Source organism: Callorhinus ursinus, unplaced genomic scaffold, assembly GCF_003265705.2.
Source record: "Callorhinus ursinus isolate GAN/ISIS: 27379988/994484 unplaced genomic scaffold, GSC_fseal_2.0 scaffold18, whole genome shotgun sequence".
Taxonomy (NCBI): Eukaryota; Metazoa; Chordata; class Mammalia; order Carnivora; family Otariidae; genus Callorhinus; species Callorhinus ursinus.
The window spans coordinates 9948390-9965211 of record NW_027397080.1 but is presented as its reverse complement, the minus strand read 5'-3'; the positions used below and the strand labels follow the sequence as shown (position 1 = coordinate 9965211).

Below are 16822 nucleotides of genomic sequence, written 5' to 3'. Positions count from 1 at the left end.
CATGTTATTTGGCAAGATGTAATTCTGTCTTTGCCTCTTTGTGAAGTAATGTGAGTACCCTTTAACCATCATCTGACAACTGTTTTGGGAAATACAAAAGTGGGATACAAAATGGTATTATGCCTGAAACCCAATCAAGGAGGGGCATATAGTTAATTGCTGTTATTTGTCACATACTGATTTTAGGAATAAAACCTATAAAGAATAAAGGCAATTTAAAAATATCGATGGCTTAATTAGTTTAGTTAGAACAAGGGCCTAGGAAGGGCTGTCAGGCTGATCAGTAATTAATTTTGAAGTAGCTCTGCCAAAAAGCCCGAGTCCTGAATTATGGTGTTCTATGCCCATGTCACCTAAAAACAACGGGATGACATATAAGGAAAATTTTAGAAAACAAAAAGTCCTACTTAAAAACAAAAACAAATAAAAGCACAATCTGATTTAAAAATGTCTTTATTAACAACAATTAGGCTGCTCATTCCTCTTTGCCCTCTTCCTCATTCGTTTTCTGGACACAGTTCACCTCACCCTGCCAATTAAAAGAAACAATTACTCCAAAAGATGTTAAAATCAGAGTTGTCAAACACTTATCATTTAGCACCAACCAAGTAAACTTTTTGACACCAAAGTAATACTAACCAAGGAATGAGATATTAACAGTATTTATGATATATATAGTTAAGGATTAAGATGCAGATTTTACCACTAGGCTTTGTCACCAGCTAGTTGATTCAAGTTTACTTCCATTTACTAAACTTTAGTAGCAACCATTCTGAGAAGGGAGATCTCTTAAGACACTCCATTAATTGGCACCTTCCCTAGGTTTAAAATCTAGTCAATTACTTATCACTATTTCTACTTCCTTCTACCTTACTCTTGTTTAAATGATTACGACAGCCCTTTAACTGAGTGATAATCTAACTATATATCCATTTGTATTAGATGGGGGGAGCAGACAGGAAGCTACTGTCCACCTACTACCTTTTTGTAACAAAAACTACTGGCACACAGCCCTGCTCATCTGTTTACATACTGTCTACGACTGCTTCCCCAGCTACAACAGCCGAGCTGAGGTGCCCTTTAAGACTGCCAAACCTTCTAGGACATCATTAACTCTAGGTGGCCCCATCATATTAACTATTTGGTTAAAAAACAGGCAACTTTCAATTTTCCAAACCCTCTTTTGCACAGTTCTATGGACAGAGGTTAAGAGACGTACAAACTCCTACAGAAAACTAAAGTCCCTGTTTTTCTGAGGCTTGAGCCAAACCAACATAACAAGGTCTACAACCTCAAGAGGGCTGTTAAAAGGATAAAAATATTTAAGTACTATAAAAACATATTTCCTACATAGGAAGTTTTAAAACAAAGTAAGTTAAAATGAAATATTTACACACAAGTAGTTATGTTTGTAACATCCAAGGGTTCTTCTGAAGGCAGTTTACAGAGTAAGAAACATTCAACTTACTTAAGATACTTCCTCAGTCTAACAAGTTGTGGCTTTCCTTCCTGGCTCACGTTGTGTGATGTCATCTCAAGACTAAGAGCTTATCCACCTATCATTAAAAATATAATCTTATTAAAATAACATGTATAGCATATTACATTTTTCTTAACTTTTAGTGTATACATCTTAATCTCACATCAACAAGAGGCACATTTTGGGGCCCAGGTCTGGGTTCCAATCAGTCTTTTTCTTTTGTTTTACTCTGTTTATTGCTTAGAAAAAACCTGGTTAATACACCGCGGTTACATTCTTTTAAATTTTCCTCACACGCACTTTCAGGATTTTCCTCCCACCCATGACTGGACTGTTCTCTACTATTTGCTGGATAAGTAAAAGAGAATCTTAAGGGAGATTCTGAATGGGTCAGAAGTGGAATTTAGAGTTCTAAAAATGCGGCATTTCTCCACCAATTCAAGCCTTCTTTGACGGTTTTCTTTACAAAATCCTGTACTTTAAAATTGAAACATAGCATACAATATTCTATTAGTTTCAGGCGTACAACATGGTTTCAGCCATGTCCTTTTGTCAATTCTTCTATTGTCTGACACTTCTATAAATAAAATAAATAGTCCCCACTTTCTCTCTCCAACTCACATCCACATTTTTTGGTTTCTTAGATTTTATTTAACTTGAGAGAAAGAGAGAGTAAGCGTGCGAGAGAACACAAGTGGATGAGGGGGAGAGGGAGAAGCAGGGAGCCCGATGCGGGACTTTATCCCAGGACCCCAGGATCATGACCTAAGCCACAGGCAGATGCTTAACTGAGCCACCCAGGTGCCCCCACATTTTCAAAAACAAAAACACATGGATATTAGGATATTACCTTAGGAGAAGTAAACATCTTAAAAATCAAACACGTTTCACCCCACAAAGCTAACTCACATTACTTAACCATTATAACAAATCACACTCGAAAGTCTTCTATAGGCTAGGACTTCTAAGGAAACTTACTTGGAATGAGTACTCCAGTATCAGCCAACATCAATCATTCTTACCTAAAGAATAATAAGAGAAAGTTAATATAAAAGACAAGGGTATAAAGGTTTGAAAATGCTAGTTAACTTCAAAATTTAAAGAGTAAAATTCCAGAGACAAAGATTAGGGGCAAGTTACAGCATTAAAAAAAAAACAAAACAGGAAGAAACTTGATGGGGGGGAAAAAATCTAAAATTATTCTTATGTAAAGTAATAAAGTAGACAGCTCATTTCAAATAAAAACTGTATCTTATTTAAAATACAAAAGCCTATCTATTTTCACCAGTCTGAGCACAATCAAGTTTGACTGCAACCCAAAATATACTATCCCTTATGTGAAGGTATGTGACAACGTTTACCTTACCAAATGAGTTTTAACATCAGCTCTCTTTTCATATAAAAGCACATACCCTGCTCCCCATTCAAGTATGTCTTCCGTTCTCAGGTGGACTGACCACCTGCAGCAGGAGTCCTCCAGGAGTGCCCTCCCCATTCCACAGTACACAACAATGCAGTTGTTATCCTGCAATCCTCTGCATTTGCCTCATTCTTTCCCTCCCAAGTCCTGAGTTTTCAGTTAGGGAAAGCTAGGGCAGGGAAGCTAGGCCTTATTCGGGACAGCAAGGAACCTGAGTTTTTCTGAGGGAGAAGACATTCACCTTCACTATATATGCCTGGCAGGGCCACAGTGCACAAAAACCAGAAAGATCAGCCTTAATTCAAGTTCCAGGTTTTTCTTCCTCCCTGATTATCAGTTACTGCCAAGGGGATAAAAAAAAAAGAGCTCCCTGTTGCACATGTACCATCCATAAGGGATACTATATCGTTTTGCATTCTCCCCCATTCTCCAGATTATCCTATCCTGCATCCACCAGCCCCCTTTTCACCCTCCAAATAAAATCTTTTCAGCACTGGTGTTCAAAAGCAACATTTTTATGGTTGATGGTTTACCAACTGTGAGATTTCCACAGTTGAGTCTTAAAAATTGCCAATCATTATCTAGCAGCAATGACAGATGATTAGGAGCAGTCAAATCCTCAGAATTCTTTCCCTAATAGGCAGCCATTTGAGAACTGCACTAGCTGACAGAACACTGAAACATTATCAGCAAAAGCCAAAACCAAATAAAGGCCCAGAACAAACATCCTGGCTCTCTCAAACCTGTCCAAAATCATTAAGGGAAAGGCAGTAAATGCAGGACTGTGGATCATGTCACTGCAGCTGACAATGATTAACAATAGGAGACATGCAACCCCCATTAAGGTTAAAAGTCCAAAACTAGTCACACGCATCTCTTTTCTTGGGGAAAAATGAGACTATTATGCATTCTTTGTAGGTTTTGCAACCTTGTGTGAAGAGCACCCATTCCATTTCTTTCATCTTTCAGAAAGCACCGGTATCTGTTCCAAGGGCCTAACAGTACGAAAACGCATTCTGGCATCACACCTCTGACCTTAGACCATTCTCATTAAAAAGAATTAATTTTGGTTTGTAACAAGAAAAGACTATGAAATACAATGCAAGCACCTCGGTATAGTGTTGTTACTGCAACCCATTTATTCCCAGCTTTTTGAGTGAGTGATTTTAAGATCCTCTACACTAAGATTCACAAATTATAGCTACATACAAATCGAAACTAGTAAGAATCGACTTAAGTCACAGGTTTCTCATTTGAAAGTGCAAAAACCTATTCATCTTGAAATAAGCAGAAATGAAGCAAAATTAACCCCCCCCAGTGATGTTCCTCAAGTCCACAGATTATAACAAGTACATTCTCTCAAAATTGTTATTGGCTGTTAAGAAATAAACCTGAGCTTTTATTTCTAAGCACTCGAATCACTAAATCACGGTAGCAAGTGTTGGCCACCGATTTAATGAATTATGCCACAGGAAAACCCCATCAGGGTTGTATGCCAATTTAGTGACTCTTCTGTCACTAATACTGAGCATTATGTTTGCACTGCATTGTATTATTAATATAGAGCTGAACCTAGTCACCATTTGCTTTTTTACCTAACAGGAGAGTCAAGGTATTTGCTTGAACAAGACTACATTATTAAAGTACCAATTTGTCCCCACCTTGTGAATTGCTTGCCAAAGAGCAAGCCATTTTTCTTGATACAATGGAAGAAAATTCTCATAGTCATGAAAGAGTTTTCACCGGCATTTATGCAAAGTAAACCGAACTTTCCAGTTACAGAGCAGAAAGCATTATACATGAAAGCTGTTTCTCATGCATGCTAGCTAAAAACCAGCTCGGGAGACCAAAGTTAAGTTGAATTGAGGTCTGGAACAACAGTCGATGCAAAGCTTACAAAGCTTAAGTCCTAAGTAACAAAAGAAGGTGATTCTGAAGATTTTTTTTTTTTTGTGAACATTTTGGATTATATAACATCACATCCCTAAAGCTAATAAGGGAACCAAATTCGAAAAGCTACTCTGAACATTTGCAGTTATCCTACAGAATACGACGAAGTCTTAGGATTGGGAAACAATTCCCAACATGTCTGCAACTGCAGGCAAGTCAACATGCCACACCACTTTCCCCCAGGTTTAGAGCATAAGACATATTTAGACAAGTCACGTAACTTGTACTATACACATTAGATTCCCGCCTAAGCCCACGTTAGTAACAAAGGTATTCCCATGAAGCCCATTAAAAAAAAAAATTTAAATCACATTACCAAAAAAACTGTGCTTTTAGTCTTAATTCACTCAACTTGCAGAATAATTACCAAGATTGCATTCTGAATTCGATATTGCTGACCTATGAGCAGGTCAGTTTGCTCCAACAGAGACTCAGTATCGCATGCTATACAGTCCGTGTCAAGATGCTAAAAGCGCTCTACTTCCCAAGTATGGTTTGACTCCCTCTCCCCCACACCACTGACGTGCTCCAGGTTCTCTTCAGTTACAATGCAACTAAAGGAAACCACGCAACTGAATCAGACATACCAAAGAATCAAGTTTGCACTTTTTATCTGAGAACTGCAACAGCACTGAATTCTGCCTGACAAATTACAGCTCTAAACCCAAACCCACGCAGTTTTGATAGAAACTAGCTTTACCATACAAGTGTTAGGTGCTGCACTGTAATTTCATTGTCAGAAGTGTGATGTCAGAATGCCCACGGAATAAAAGTACATAGCAAGTCACCAAGTTAGATTATATTGCTTGTTACCTACCTGTATGCAGTCGGCAATGAGAATCTTGGAGCAAGCAGGAATACTACATCCGGGTCCTAATGTCCATTGCCATTTGCGGTACTACGTTCCTCACAGTTACGCACTGCAGAAATGCTGGCTAAATGCAGTTATGTAGCAGGCCACTACTTTAATAGTGCACAATTGCAGTCCAAGAACACCAGAAAACATTCCGCCACAACATAGTGGCTTGCCCAAGAAAAGCCAAGTATCTAAATTTTTGTCTGCCATAATATGCCACTCATAAAAAATTGCACAGGCGTAACGTTACAATTTCCCAAATTATTATCTGTTTATATTAGTGATATAATACATCTATACATAAAGAGTGGTGGGGTTTATAGTACTTCTTTAGGAGTTTAATTAGTGTTCTAAGCCAAGAGGATTATGGTTTCACTGAATGTGAGCCATTGGGTTAATCTTATAAGGTACCTAATTAAATACACTGGGTCTCTTAGAGAATGCAGTTTTTAAAGATTAGGAGTAATAAGCTTAAAACGGATCAGTGTTCCTCTTAAAATTATGAGAGAAAGTGGAGAAGAGGAAATGGGGGCAGGTGGTTTCTTTAAATGAGAAAAATGGCTAAAATACTTCAAAAGTACTACATTCCCTTTCCCACCCCACATTTCATTATCAGCTTTTAGGAAATTCCTTTTTTTAAGATGATTTAAATTCACGTTAGTCTAAAAAACTACCATATGCATTCCAAGACTTATTGAAAGTCTATTTGAGTAGCTTACAACCCTTGGTACACTGCTGTTTCAGTGATGAAAGGCAAAACTTAGTTGAAACTAAGCAACATTATTTGCTAAACAACGTTTAGCAATTCTACAGCCCACAGTAAGGCTATCAAAGCCACAACTTTCAGGAGATTATCCATTAGCATCCTTCACCACTCTTCAAAGGTACAGTACTAACAAAAGCTTATTTTAGGGGTCTGTGCCAGCATCCCTTATAAAGAAAGGCATGTAATCTGAAAAATAAACTGAAACATTAATTTTATAGGCAGATTTTCCCACTTCCCCACCAGCCCCCGCCCACACACATTCAAGTTCACCCTCTGTGGGTGTCCCATGAACACCCCTTATTTTATCATTAGTGGAGTCCCTACCATACAATTCAATCAAATTGTAATGGATCCCTTTCAAATCCAGACCCTTGTTTCCATACAGAAAACCTCATACATATCACCAGTTGATGACTTAGGACAAAACTTCCTCATTGATAGAATTATGGTAGAACTACTACCCATTTCCAAGTGTCTTGGTGAAGAAATAATGAGCATTTTCTAAGGAGATTCTCTTCCTTAATTAGCACACCATGTACCTGTCAGTCACACAACCATAATTGGGTGACATGCCTTTATACTCCACTAGTGTTTTACTTTTAGTATTATCCAGGTTCCTATGCAGAAAGTGCTCAATTGTTTCAACAATAGGTTTCCCTTTGTACTCAGGCACAATACTAAACTTCAGCATTTTAACCAAGATTTGATTTAGAATTTTACTTTTGCCAATTAGCACCAAGAACAGAGGTGAAAAGGAGGAAGACACATTCCATAGTAAGAGTTCTGTAATGTACAAATTTGAATGGAAACATAACTAAGAACAAAGCCAAACCGTTCAATTACTTTACCTAATTTTAGGAAGTTGTTCCTCTGCTAACATATATGCACTGGGAAAACAGGTTCCCGTTGTACTAAACAGACAACAGTAACTAAATCTACTTTAATATTAAGTCAAAATGTCTTATCCTAATGGAAGGAGATTCAATGAAGTTGACAATCAACTGACAACACCATCGAAACACTCCAGAACTTTACGGTGGGAGGAAGGGCTATTTGTACTGTGTAGCATAAACAACTCTCTCCAGATTTAGTGCTACATCGAAAGTGAACTATGAAAAACAAGTTAACAAATATTTTACAGTAAGAATCGTTATCTGGAACCCTACTTGTCATTAACAGTCACCACTAGTTTACTTAGACAAGAGAACAAGTAGATTTTTATAGTCCTACAGATTTTGCCCACCAGCAGTAGCACAAGGAGATATAAAAGTTACAGAGTACAAATGCATATATAGCTAAACCTACTTTATGGTTACTACGCTTACTTTCGAGTTGCATTTTTCAGACTAAACCCCATCTTCATAAATCGCTTGAAGTAATACATGAAAAGGCTTCATGTTTAACAATCTTTAATTCAAATGTGAAAGTTCAATACAAGCCATTTGTAGGGCTTGGGACTTGTTCTTTTAAAAACAAGAATGGAGGAATGCAACAGAATGATCTTTCCACTTTTTCTTCAGAAACTTTCAAGGAAAGGATAGATCATAGGGCCATAAAGATCCATTTAGTCATACCCACTTTCTCCCCCTACCAATAGTCTTTCACCCATTCCATAATCTTAATACACATTCCTGAAGGAAGATTTACAATTCAGCTTGCTTACATAACCATTTAAAAATACTTAGCACCAGCTTGCTTCCTATAATGCCAAACAAATCAAATCATGAAACTACTTCAATATGCATTTCTTCTTTTTAAAACAAGGGGGTACTTATTTGTAGAAAGCAATACTTAGCCTACAGATACATTTCCCAGAAATGGCATGTGCCATTCGAAGGCCTAGACACGCTCATGCTTTCAAAGTGGAATACCTAGCCTAATGTGCATAGAAGCATGAATGGCAAAGTTGAAGATCAATATTATAACTATTTTTTCTATTTATTTGAAGCACAGTAAAAAAAAAATTGGTACACTTTGGAAATTCAGTGGCACAAGGTACACTGCCATAACTTGAGGGACATTATACAGTTAAAAAAAAAAAAAAAGGAAAAGGAAAAAAATTCCCCTGTTTGAAACACTGCATTACATAATTTTACCTGCCCAAACAGACCATTTACAAATATTAGGTCAATAAACTGCTAACATCCATAAAAAGGTAGCTTTCTTACTAAAATGCAAGAATTTAAAAGATTGGTATCTAAACAAGAAAAGACAAAAACAAACTGGAATGAAAACCTAGATATCACATCTAAAATCGGGGCTTTTTGTTTGGGCCTTCATACTCTTCTCTCCCTCTACCATATCCTGCTGGAGTTCCAGGCCCCATTCCTCTAGGACCCTGTCCACCCACAGGTCCCGCACCTCCCTGCCCAAAGCGCTCAGTACGCTATTGGAACAGTAATTAACAGTTCATTATATGTAGTTGATGTCCATGTGTGTTAAGTAAATATTTTAGAAGGTTCCGTAGTCAACGTTCGTCGATACAATCACCAATGAGTCGATCCACAGGTACCGGGAACATAGAAAGGAAAAAAGGGTAATTTGAAAATTAGTTTACGATAATACATGCCTTGTGGTATGTTCCCACTTGAGCCATTCTCATACACCTGTTTCAAAGAATAGGTCTTCCCTGTAGTGCTAAAAAATTTAAGAATTAGTGCAGATGTGAAAACCCATTCCAAAATGAGTCTTAAGAAATTTCACATCAGATTAACCCACTGGAAAAGCTTGCAAACTTCTCACTTTCAAGGTCTGAACAGGAAATTTAATTTCCAAGTAAGCCTAACAAGCCCAACCAGACAGATTCAATGCACTCAATGAAGTGACAAAGACCTACTCACCAGTTAGTGGCATGAGCTGCATAAGAAACCTTGTGCTTTTCAAGATCTTAAGACACATCTGCTAAAAGTTGCAGAAACCTTAAAAGGTTCAAAGTTTTAATAAAATGCTACCAGACTACAAAAAGAAAAAGCATAAAAGACTAGCAGATTTAGTCACTTAACCGGCACAGTAACTTCATTAAAAAAGTGTTGCCATATTCTCACAGGTATACCACTTTCAGAACCATCACTATATAACCAGAGACAATTATGTTCACAGTAGCAGCCAATATTCTTGCAAATTGACTGAATATACAGCCCACCCCCACACCGGCCCAGCTTTTCCTTCGGGTCTTTGAAAGTCCACTGGTTAGCTATGATTCCATGTTTTGGCTATCTCCCAAACAGCCTAAACACCAAGCTTAAATAACTGCAATAAAGCAGGATTTCATTATTCCACCTAATTTTAAGTACTTCTAATCTGAGAAACTTATATTCCCCCAACAGAAAAACCCTATAGATATAACAAAGCACAGAAGCCTCAACTATCTTTCAAATTCCACTCAAAATAAGTTACTGAGAGCATCACTCCAAAAATGGGGGGGAAATGCATCAGGGTTTAACTGTTCCTATACATAGTTCCAACATGTTTCCTACTAAATACTACAGGGCTACTTAAAAAACTAAATCTCAATTCTTTATTTCTCAAAATCCTAAAAATCTCAGGGTTTTAGCGCATTATGCTGTATATCGCAAAAGCTCTAAGAAAATTTTGGGGTTTCACGATTATGTTATTACAACATCTTAGAACCCTACCTGTTACACGGGACATACAAAGAACCTTAATTGTGGGAACATCACGTCAAATTATATTTTACAAATTTGATACAGACCTACAATCTACCTTTTAGAAAGCATATAAACCAAAATGTTACCCACAGTATTTTTAAAATTCAATTTAAAGAAAACTAGTAACACTATGTTTTAACCCAACCAGCTATTTATGATTCTAATTCTCAAAAAACCTTAAGTAGATTAATAGATGAGGCCCCATACTAAATCCTTATACTCCTATATGTAAAATGAATCTAACGAGCTGAGCTAAGTGCTGCAAGCTTCCCTCCTTTGCCAAAAGCCTGCACGTGTACCAATTCAGATTTAGTTCAGTTGTGAAAATGCACTCTTCTCTAAACCCACCTCTTAATCCAATATTCAATTTTCCTACGGATTTGTAAAGCCCTAACACAGCCACTTAGACCAATCCACTTGGTGGTTTTTAAAGCATCCTGATAGGCTATCTGTACAGTTAAAATATGGAAGCATCAAGAAGGTTCAGATCAAATGCACACAACTAGTATGCTTAAAATTGTCACTCATTTTTGCTATCCTGTAGCAAAATAGAGATGTCAGTTTATTTTAGAAGGTGCACCTACTGACAGGCCCAACAAGTGGGAAACGACGAGTCGAAACAGTAAACAACTCCCTTTTCATGGGTAGAAACCACACCAAATATAGGTCAAAGTCCTACACATCACTAAAACATGCCTAAAACTATAAACTACAAGTCTGATTCATACTTATGGCAAATATCAGCTTAATGAATGACAGTTTGCCATTTGATTACTCTTACTTCGATGTAGAATAATCAGGTACATCATCTAACATTTAGAATTTGGATTTGCCATGTGCTAGAGTGCAAAAGTACACAAGCAATATAATGGAAAGCACCTATGTCTACTTATTGCCAAAGAGAACTCCAACATACTACTGACAGCATTGACTTCTTGGCAACCGTTTCTGTTTAGGTTACCGCACACTGAGTTCTTCTATGTTACCAAAGTATTCCTCAAAATTATGATTTACATGATAAGGGAACTAAAAAGAGGTCCAGTTACCTACTTAAAAAAACAAAAACAAAAACAAAAAACAAAAACACACACAGGTAAGTTGTGAAAAATGAGAATTTCCTTTGTACTACGTCATACAGGATACATTACCATGTCGCTTCCCATCATGGAACCACTCATGGTTGCTGGTGGGACTCCAGGATTAGCTTCATAACCTATGCCACCACCACCACCTAGAGGTGGAAATTTCTGGCCTCCTGAACCATAGGGATCTAGGAAACAAAAATGCTGGTTACAACTCAACCAGAACATTGCTCTCTAATGGTATTGCTAATTTGATCTTCATGCTTACCTCCCATGTTCATTGCTCCTCCACCACCCATTCTCATGTCTCTTTCTCTCTACAAGAAAAGAAAAAGCCCTTTCATACACCTGTACTAAGAATTCTTGAGAAGACAGAAATTTCCAAAACAAAAAAAGGTTAAGACTACATTTAAAACCAATTGTTGAGACTCAGTTATCAGAAAACCCGTGAAGCTTCCTCCCAACTAATGAAATCTTTAGGCCCAGCCAAGAAAATAAAACAAAGCGTATTAACTGTGATAATAACACACTTGTAGAAAGAACAGCAATGAAGTGAAAGGTCATTATTTGAGTAAAATTTCATTTTAGATACCTACAAGTTTTGTAGACAACTCCAATTACATTTCAAAAGAAGTTTACTTACTGGATCCATGTAGCCCATCCGGCTATAACTTTCCTCTCTTTGGCGTCTCATTTGCTCTTCCATTTCACGCTGACGAATCATCATCTCTTCTTCCCTTCTACGTCGTTCTTCTTCTTGCCTAGAAATAGTCATCAAGCATATAAACTAAAGTGCCATCCATATCTTTTAAGAGCCAATTTGAAGAAAGCTAGTAGTTTGCCTCAGAACTTTACAAGTCTAGGTTATTACAGCAAACACAAATGAAGGTCTGGAGAGAGTGCAGAATAGACTTAGAAGCATTCTGGCAACAAAAACAGGCGTCATTTCCTCTAAATGTTAACCCAGAAGCAAAGGCTAATTAGCTTAACAAAAATTTTACCTTAGTTGCATTTCTTTACGTTTCTGCATTTCTTGATTGTGAAGTTCTTCCATGCGTCTTAATTCTTCCTGGCGTCTCATCAGATCTGAACATTAGAAAATTGTTGTGAATTCACATTAATGGGGTTCTAAAAAATTCAAAAAGCGACTGATCCTATCAGGGAAATTTACACAAGAGGGTCTTTTACCTTGACGCAAAAGATTTGCCTGATGCTCATGATAGGCATCTTCCATTTCACTTTCCAATTTGTCTTTTGCATCTTTCATGTTTTTTTCAACTTGTTCCCTTTGCTGTTTTTCCATTTCATCCAGGGATTTCCATCGCTGAGAATATTCATACTCAAATGTGCCATGCTGGGCAAAACGAGGAGGCGTTTCTCTCTCCCTGACAATATTTAAACATGAACCAATTTGGGGACACACACAACAAATACTACCTGGTTGCCCTAAAAACACGGATGTCCCACCCGGCCTATCACATGTAAGAAATGCCAAAAGGTATAGGCCCCCTTGGTTCATGTAAAATAGCCTCACATCAAGAATGACATGTTCCAGGGGTGCCTGGGTGGCTCAGTCTGACTCTTGATTTTGGCTAAGGTCATGATTGAGCCCTGCCTTGGCAGGGAGTCTACTTGAGATTCTCTCCCTCCACACCCCACGCGCACTCACCCGTGCTCTCTAATAAATCAATCTTTACAAGGTAATAAAAAATATAAAAATAATAGGTTCAAGAGTGATGCAGTAATGGAGAATATAGAGCAATGGAGATAAATCCTACCGTCCCCATTTCCTAATTTTATTTCCTCTAACCAAATTTCTATTCAAAGAGTATTTTCTTCCAATCCTTAAAAAGATACCTATTCATCACACCGTTGTTTTTAAGGACAAAACTACATATAAAATATTCCTATCTCAGCAACAAACATTAAGCATTTAAGTATCTCTACTTCAAAACCTCTAAACTTCCTGAGCCCTAGATTTCTCTCAAGCATACGCATTTCAAAGATTTTTGCATTCTCTAAGCAAAATTGAAAAATTATTACAAGTTCTCATTTACAATTAAAAAATGCTTATTAAATTAGGGGCGCCTGGGTGGCTCAGTCGGTTAAGCATCTGCCTTCGGCTCAGGTCATGATCCCAGCGTCCTGGGATCGAGCCCTGAATCAGACTCCCTGCTCCGCGGGAAGCCTGCTTCTCCCTCTCCCCGCTTGTGTTCCCTCTCTCGCTGTCTCTGTCAAATAAAATCTTTGAAAAAAAAAATGCTTAGATTAAATCAATCTTACTTTTGATACATTGGATTCTTCTGTGCAAGTTTTTCAGGAAGGCCATCTTCATCATCTAATTGTTCAAGTGGTTCCACAATGACTGGACGAGGAGTTCTAATAACAAAAACGGTTCCATCTTAACTGGTTTCGGTTTTATCCCAACTTCTTCATCCAAGTTAATAAATAAAAAGTAGGATAAGCATATGAACTTACGTTGTCAGTAAGAAAACACCTTCGCTGCATCTTTCAAAGGCTTTTCTTGCTGCCGGTTTAGAAGCAAATTCAACAATGCCTTTCCCTGTAGATCTTCCACGATCATCCACAATTACAACGGCCCTTTCAATAGGACCAAATTGGCTAAAGGCTTCTTCCAACAGTTCATTGGAAACATAAGGTGAAAGATTTCGAACGGAGAGGGCAGCAGCATGTGTGGCAAAGCGAACCCGAAGCTGTCTACCTCTCATGGGTGTATCATCAAGTTCAGCTTTGGCAATTTCAGCCAATGCCCTAGATTCCTGAAAGTATCAGACATACTCATGTTAATATAAGCTCAACATTGGTTAGTGCCCACTCAAACTGTCAAAAGGCTTACTCCCACTCCCTTTCTTCCTCCAGCTCAAGTCAAGTATCTTCAGGCAGCCCTCCCTGACACCACCCAGGGTAGGTAAAGGTCTTACCCACCCACTCCTCTCTTTTCTTAGTATCAACAATTATTCACAACAGTGGCATCTTTTTTTTTTAATGACGAAAATTTTAAAGACCAACTTATTGCTATTTGAACACTAGAGTTTGTAGTAGTGAAAAACAGGGGAAAAAGCCCTCTAAATCCACGTTAAGAAAAAACTCACAAGTTTAATAAACCCAAATCCTTTGCCTTTATTGATAAAAACTTCTCCTGGTTCTCCATATTTAGCAAATAGTCTTTTGAATTCATCCTCTGTGATATCAGCAGGTAGATTCCCAACAAACAACCGACAACGCTGAGTGTAAGTTTTCTCTCCAGGCCTCCTCAAGAGAGACAAGTTGGCTTTAAACCCCTAATGAAAAAAGAAGGAAATTTTCAGAAACCACTGACCTTAGCAAGTTGAAAAGTCCAGGTTAACAATGTTCGCTGTTCCCAGACTGGGTTAATACCACCAATCGGGTTGCTCTTCTGTTCCATTTAAAGTCAAGATTCTGTATTTGCGGTATTTCCAACATAGTAACTATCCAAACATCAAACAACCCAAACCATCCAGAATACTCGGTAATAGACCTACAGCCCTCTCTAGACTCAACTCTACACAAGCAACCTCATCAGCTGTCTCTGTTGACTGTCCCCGACAAACCTAAATCGTAGCAAACATTAAGTTGAAATGGTGATCAAGTATTAAACGAAAAAAGAGGAGCGCCTGGGTGGCTCAGTCGTTAAGCATCTGCCTTCGCCTCAGGTCATGATCCCAGGGTCCTGAGATCGAGCCCACATCAAGCTCCCTGCTCCGTGGGAAGCCTGCTTCTCCCTCTCCCACTTCCCCTGTTTGTGTTCCCTTTCTCGCTATGTCTCTCTCAAATAAATAAATAAAATCTTTAAAAAAAAAAAAGTGATCAAAAACCTGTCACCCCCACGACCTGCGCCCGCGCTTTGAGGCCAGAACTCCCCGACCTCTCCAATCCTACAATTCACGCCCCACTCTGGCTCCCAAGAGCCGCTAGCTTTAACAGGGCCCAGCACAGCTTCTCATCGCTGCCTCCTCAGGCCACCCTCCGCCAGGCCGGGTCCAGCTAGCGGACCCACGCCGTCGGCCCCTCGCTCCGGCAGCGGCCCCGCCCTCCACCGCCCGCGCGCACGCGCCTTTTCCGGTCTCCGACAAAATGGAGGCTGGGAAAGGAAGGAGGAGGGGGCCGCCGCCATCTTAGGGAAACCGACGCGTAGCTCCAAGAGACACTCACCTCTGAGTCGGAAATCTTCTCCTCGCTGCGGCCGCCGGGCCCGCCGGGCGGGGGCCCCTGGTGGTGCTGCTGGTGGTAGGGCGGGTGGTGCTGCCGGCCTCCGCGGGGCTCCCCGCCGCCTCGGTGCGGCGGCTTGGGGTGGCCGCCAGGAGTGCTTAGGCCCGGGCCGCCGCCGGGCTTCGGCCCGCCTGGCATTTTGCCGCCTTTCGGGCCTCCGGGTCCTGGGCCCTGCTTAGGCCCGGGGCCCGGGCCCCCTGCGGGGGGAGGTGGCGGGCCCCCGGCCTGAGGCGGGGTGGTGGGGACCCCGCTGCTCGGCGGCGCGGGCGGGGGCGCCCCAGGGGGCGCCGAGGTGACAGGGGGCGGCGGGGTCGGGGTGGGGCCAGGCCCCGTAGGGGCGCCGGAGGTCGGAGGAGTAGCAGGCGGTGCCGGGCCGGAGGCCGGCGGAGCGCTGCCCACTCCGGGAGCCGGGCCGGGTCCCTGAGGAACGACGGGCTTGGACGAGTCCTGTGGCGGCGGAGGCTGCTGATGCGGCGGCTGATGCGGTGGCGGCTGAAGCGGCGGCGGCTGCTGTGGTGGCGGCTGCTGCGGCGGTGGCTGCTGCTGTTGCTGGTGCGGAGGCGGTGGCGGGATCGGGGGCTTGGGGCCACCCTGGCCCGGGCCGGGACCCATGGGTCCGCGGTTCTGATTGAGGCCCATGCCGGGTGGCGGGGAGCGGAAGTCGTGGAGGCCGCCGCGGCCACCGCCTCCTCCGCGCCGGTGGAAGCCGCCACCGCCACCGCCACGGCTCCGGAACCGGTCCCGAGACATGTCTGTGATCAAGGGGCGGTCGAGGCAAAAGCGGAGAAGACGCTCAGGGAACGTGGAGGCCACCTTGCTTCGCACAAGATGGCGGATGACACAGGCGGCGCGCCGCCTTTGTCCTCCTCTTATATAGGCCAGCTGGCATGGCCCCGCCTCCTTCTCGATCGGTAGCTCCAATAGCCAATTGCAAGTACGGTACTTGATGACACTAAGTTACGGAGCGCTAATCTTTCCGATTGGCTTCCGGATGAGAGAGGGAGGCCTGGGGGGGGGGGCCTGAAGTTTCCAGTTGGCCAATGAGCGGAAAAGGAGTTGGCTGTAGGCCACTGTGATTTGCTGTGAGAAATTTGAATGGGTTCGCCAGAGCAATTTTCCCTGATAGCCAAGGCCCTATCAGCTCCTGGGGAGAGATGTTAGAGGACCCTTTTCTTTCTTGATTACCCCCAAGAGCTGCCTGCCGGTATTCTTGCCGGGAAAGAACAGATGTTCTCCGGTTCAAAAGCATAAATTCCTTGTACCTACTACCTACTCTACCTTGCGAGGGGCCAATTAAATTAGAGAAATAAAATCTTACCGATTTCACACACAATCTTACTGATTTCATT

The 16822-nt window shown here is 41.0% G+C and overlaps 1 protein-coding gene across 3 annotated transcripts; it reads right to left on the bottom strand.

Moving 5' to 3' along the window:
• Window positions 1-437: 437 nt before the first annotated feature.
• SFPQ (splicing factor proline and glutamine rich) lies at window positions 438-16334 on the bottom strand. 3 transcript variants are annotated; one of them, XM_073902934.1, is made up of 13 exons: window positions 15417-16334; window positions 14336-14524; window positions 13701-14002; window positions 13506-13601; window positions 12411-12607; window positions 12224-12308; window positions 11866-11983; window positions 11491-11539; window positions 11289-11410; window positions 5668-8858; window positions 2459-2502; window positions 1469-1556; window positions 438-529 (listed from the first exon to the last, which is right to left on the bottom strand). In XM_073902934.1, the coding sequence occupies exons 1-10, from the start codon at window positions 16221-16223 to the stop codon at window positions 8721-8723; spliced, it is 2103 nt and encodes a 700-aa protein (XP_073759035.1). In that variant the 5' UTR covers window positions 16224-16334; the 3' UTR covers window positions 438-529; window positions 1469-1556; window positions 2459-2502; window positions 5668-8720. The 3 variants fall into 3 exon arrangements, with proteins under 3 accessions (XP_073759035.1, XP_025711491.1, XP_025711492.1); XM_025855706.2 differs by having other exon boundaries at window positions 2459-8858; XM_025855707.2 differs by lacking the exon at window positions 5668-8858.
• Between the last annotated feature and the right edge of the window lie 488 nt (window positions 16335-16822).